The following is a 4,866-nucleotide window of genomic DNA, read 5'->3' on the forward strand; positions in this document are numbered from 1 at the left end:
GCTGAATTTAATGTAACGGAGGATTAATGTGAATGAATAGCTTTGGATTAATAAAACGGAGCTCTACCTTTAATATAAAGGGAGAATTTAAGGGCTGAGTTTAATGTAACGGAGGATGAATATGAATGAATAGCTTTGGATTAATAAAACGGAGCTCTACCTTTAATATAAAGGGAGAATTTATGGGCTGAATTTAATGTAACGGAGGATTAATATGAATGAATAGCTTTGGATTAATATAACGGAGCTCTACCTTTAATATAATGGAAGAATCTAATAAAATGACTGAATTTAATGTAACGGAGCTTGGATCACTCTTCCCAAATAAACTAATAAATAAAGGAGTTATTATGTATATACATATGTACATGTATATTTTATAATACAATTTTTTTTTTATGAGAAACTGTTTTTTATTTTTAATGTGCATTTAATGCTATGTCTCATTTCACACCTATAAATAGAGACATTGGATGAAGGAAAAAAACCGCAAGTGAGGAGAAGAAGAAAATCATCTTGCGCTGCGGAGAATAGTTGCGGCGGAGCGAAGAGTTGCGGAGAAGCAAAGAGTTGCGGAGGAGCGAATAGTTGCGAATTGCGACAAGGCAGAGAGTTGCGGCTAAGCAAAAAGTTGCGGTGGAGCGAAGTGTTGCGGTGCAGAGTTGCGGTGAAGAGGTGCGGCGAAGAGGTGCGGCGAACTGTTGTTGTGAAGTGTCGCGATGAAACATTACTGAAATAGCGACAGCTGGAGAATGTCGTTTTTCTGAGATCCAGAGAAAAAGTCAGAAATCGGATGATGCAGTGGTAACTGTATCGGAGAGCGAATTGAGCTTTTTTCGAAAGAAACATTTCTTTCCGAATGATATGGTAGTGAAGTTACCGACTTCAACTGATCAAGCATATTCTCCACCTTTTGGGTATGTTACTATTTATGAGGCCGCCTTGAAAGTTGGCCTACGATTTCCTCCGACACCTGAGTTTATTGAAATTATGAAGGTGTTCGGGGTTTACGTTGCTCAGTTATCTTGTCGAGTGGTGACGATCATTATTGGGTTAACAGTTTTCTTCAGAATTCGTGGATTGAATTTAACACCTACAATTTTGGCACGACTGTGTGGGTTCTTTACTGATACACATGATCGGGTGTTGTTTAGCATAAGACGTTAGATTTCCGTCTAAAGAAACTGATAAGACAATGGTCCGTAAAATTCTTCTTCGCAAAAAATGATTGGGGGCTCCGCGAGAAGCGAGGAAGGTTTCAACAATTGTCTGTTTCTCCTCATATTACCGAAGAGGGAATATTGCAGATGCTGGGATTTCCTGACATGAAGGAACTGTTATTTGAGATACAGTATATTACGAATTTGTGAGTGAGGAATCATTGTTCAAGGTCAAGCTTTCTTTCCACTCTGAATGGTCAACAACTGTAGCGTTAAAAAAATCTAAGAAGAGACCTTCCGAGCTAGCCCTTGCAGAATCCTCAAAGTAGCTCCCAACGAGCAATGAATGTTAAGTACTCCCTCAGAAATAAAAAAAAGTTGAAAACTCACGAGAGCCTGTGCGAGCCTGTGCTAAGCTGTGCTAAGCCCTTCAAGTATTCACGTTCCTGAAAATATATTTTCTCATGAATGTACTGGGCTCATAGAAGCTGAGAGTTTTGTAAGTTTCTCTCATTTTTTGCTCTATATAATTAGTTCATCTCTCTAACCCAGAATTCTCTTTTCCTCTAGGTGGAAAAGATAGTGGAAAACCAATAGGGGCTAGGACTTGCATTGAGAAACTGAAATTCTGAGTTCGTTAAGATCAAATATTTTCAGGGCGAGTACAAGCGTCGGTATGAATCTGAGGTCAAAAAAATTACATCTCTAGAATCACAGTTGACAGAGTGTAGGACAGAACTTTCAACAATGGCAACCTCCCTCTCGTTACAGCTTCAGGATCTGGAGAAAACTCGGGAGGGGTTGGTGGAAGCACGAGCTAGCCTTCGTGAAAGTAATAAGAGCGTGAAAGCCCTTAAGTCGACGGTGTTAGCCCAAGAAGAAGAGATCCGACTTTTGAGGTCCGTAAAAGATGTCGATGTTTCAGAAGTTAAGCGTAAAGCGGTCGAAAACTTCATGAAATCGCTTAAGTTCAAAACTATCATTCGAGGCCATGTTCAAGAATCTCGTGATCATGTACTTGATGTTGAGGTAAAGGAGCAACAAAAGTGGTTCACCGAAGAAAAATTCATCCGGGGTTTCTTAAAAGGGAGTCGAGCGGCACCACGTCTAACCGGGATTATTGTTGAGGGGCTCACTCCAAGCCAGGCTTCAGAGGACCCTTCCTCAGATTCTGATGGCGATGACATCGAGAGTGAACTAAATAAGGTGTTCTTCAATGACAATGAAGTGGCGGAGGAGAACGTTGACGTCAATTAGTATTTTACTCTTTCTTTTAACATTTATTGCGTATTTGCTTTTGTCATGTTGATCTAAATACACAGATACTGTTATTTTTTTTTCAAACTTTGTCAAAATGATGTTGTACTAGTGATGCATGACGATCAACTTATTTTGTTTGATGTTTGCCCCCCAAGTATCTTCATGTCACAGTGGTACAATATATTATTTAGAAGATCTAGTATGTGAGAATGTTACCGTGGAGATAAATCATTAACAACATTTTGCTTGACTGAGATTATTTTTGATGATGTTAATTTGTATAGGAGGAGCCAACGGAAGTCCACCGAGGACTTATCAACCCATCCGAGGTTGTTGTTAGAGCATTGCTCGCTTACGAACATGTGTAGAATGGGTCAGGTGTAGTCCACCAAGGATTGTTAACCTATCTAGGATTGTTTACCGGAGTAAAAACTCGATGATGTTAACCCATATGGAAGAGGTTAGATCAAATCTCACTGGGATTGATAGTGCTCTGACTAAGATACAACTGGAGTTGTGTATTTCTCGGGTCGAGAGCATGAACTGACTCGTGAATGAGTCATTACACTTTCTAAAAATATCATTTATGTATAGAAAAGTTAGTGAGTAATATTTGAGATACATTGATTATGTATGAGTTGCAATGTAATAACATATGTGGACTACATGACTTGGGTGTTATTGATAGTACTTGCGAAGATTTTCTGCATTCCAAGTTCGGGGTAAAATTTTTCCATCTGAATTCTTGAGCTTAAAGGTTCCAGACTTGATCATGACAGCCACAATATATGTGTCTTCCCAGAGATGTGATAATTAATTGCGTTGGCGACCATGGCCGGTGGCTTCAATACTACGCAAGATCAGGTCACCGACAGAGATAGGTCGAGGCTTGACTCTCCGGTTGAAGTGGCAAGCAACTCTTTGGGGGTAGGAAGCAGCTCTGAGGTGGGCCACATCACATATTTCTGAGAGAAGATCCAACTGTTATCAGAGCTTTTCTTCATTGCTTTTCAAGTCGAAAGTCTTGACTCGGGGTTTTGGAATTCCGATATCAACGGGAATGACAGCTTCGGTTCCGAAACATAGATTATATGGAGTTTCTCTAGTTGGAGTACGTGCAGTTGTGTGATAGGCCCAAAGGACATTGTGTAGCCCTTCTACCCATTGCCCCTAGCCTTCTCAAGTCGAGTTTTCAATCATTTGAGCACAATACGATTTGTCACATCTGTTTGTCCATTTGTTTTGGGGGGCACCCCAGTAGTGTGCACCAACTGAATGTGAAGATCCTTGCAGAATGATGTGAAAACTCTTCCAGTGAGTTGAGTCCCATTATTAGTGATAATCTTCGCAGAAAGCCCAAAGCGACAGATGATGTTTTTCCAGACAAACTGTTTTGCATTTGCCTCAGTGATCTTGGCAAGAGGCTCTGCTTCTACCCATTTGGTGAAGTAGTCGACAGCTAGGATGATGAATTTTCGTTGTCCAGTAGCTATCGGAAATGGCCCCATGATATCTACCCCCCATTGAGCAAAAGGCCAAGGATATAGAAAAGAAGTGAGTTCCACTGACGGTTCATGTGTAAGATTGGAGTGTAGTTGACAATTTTTGCATTTTTGCACGAACTCTAATGCATCTTGTTTGATCGTGGGCCAGTAGAAGCCTTGCCTCATTATTTTAAGAGCAAGTGCCCTGCCACCAAGATGCTCCCCACATATTCCAGAATGAACTTCTCGTAGAGCATAATCAGCTTCAGATGGAGGAAGACACTTGAGATACGGACCTACAAATGCCTTCTAATACAGTTCATCCCCTATAAAGATGAAGTTGGCATCCATGCGTCGGATGTGAATTGATGTAGTAACATCATCTGACAGTGTTCCGTCTTAGAGGAAAGAGATGATGGGATCCATCCAAGATGGCTCCCTTGGGTCATCTTTTGACAGTATCTCCCACGGGCCATGGATGCTAGGAAAATGTATCTCCTCAATATACCTTCTTTTATAGAGATCTCCAGTTGTTGAAGTCGCAAGCTTGGAGAGGGCGTCAGATCGGGTGTTATGCTCTCGAAGTATATGAATGAGCTGACATGTTTCAATTTGGGAGAGAAGTGTTTTTACCAGACTGAGATACTGCACTAGTTGTAAGTTATGAGTGTCAAATTCTCCTTCTACTTGAGACGCAATAAGTTGTGAATCAGTGTATATAATCATATTTTGTACTTCGCAGTTGATGGCAAGCTTTAATACGACGACAAACGCTTCATATTCAGCAACATTATTGGTGGCCGAGAATTTCAAATGAAGTCAGTACTCCAAAATGTCTTTCTTTAGGGAGATGACTAGTATTCTTGCACCAGCCCCTAAGTTTCCAGATGCTTCGTCTACATATAGTGTCCACTGAGGTGACTGTGGAAGAGAAGAGGGTGGTTCATTAGTGGTAGGCACCG

General features: G+C 40.8%; 1 protein-coding gene across 1 annotated transcript in view; it reads right to left on the minus strand.

The window, feature by feature from the left end:
* Positions 1–728, minus strand: part of LOC110024702 (ABC transporter B family member 21-like) — a 62,091-nt gene extending 61,363 nt beyond the window's left edge. Inside the window, 1 exon segment of the mRNA XM_020724814.1 lies at positions 489–728. Within this exon segment, the coding sequence (XP_020580473.1) occupies positions 489–728 (240 nt within the window).
* Positions 729–4,866: the final 4,138 nt, after the last annotated feature.

Source organism: Phalaenopsis equestris, unplaced genomic scaffold (genome assembly GCF_001263595.1).
Source record: "Phalaenopsis equestris unplaced genomic scaffold, ASM126359v1 Scaffold000268, whole genome shotgun sequence".
In the NCBI taxonomy this organism is placed as follows: Eukaryota; Viridiplantae; Streptophyta; class Magnoliopsida; order Asparagales; family Orchidaceae; genus Phalaenopsis; species Phalaenopsis equestris.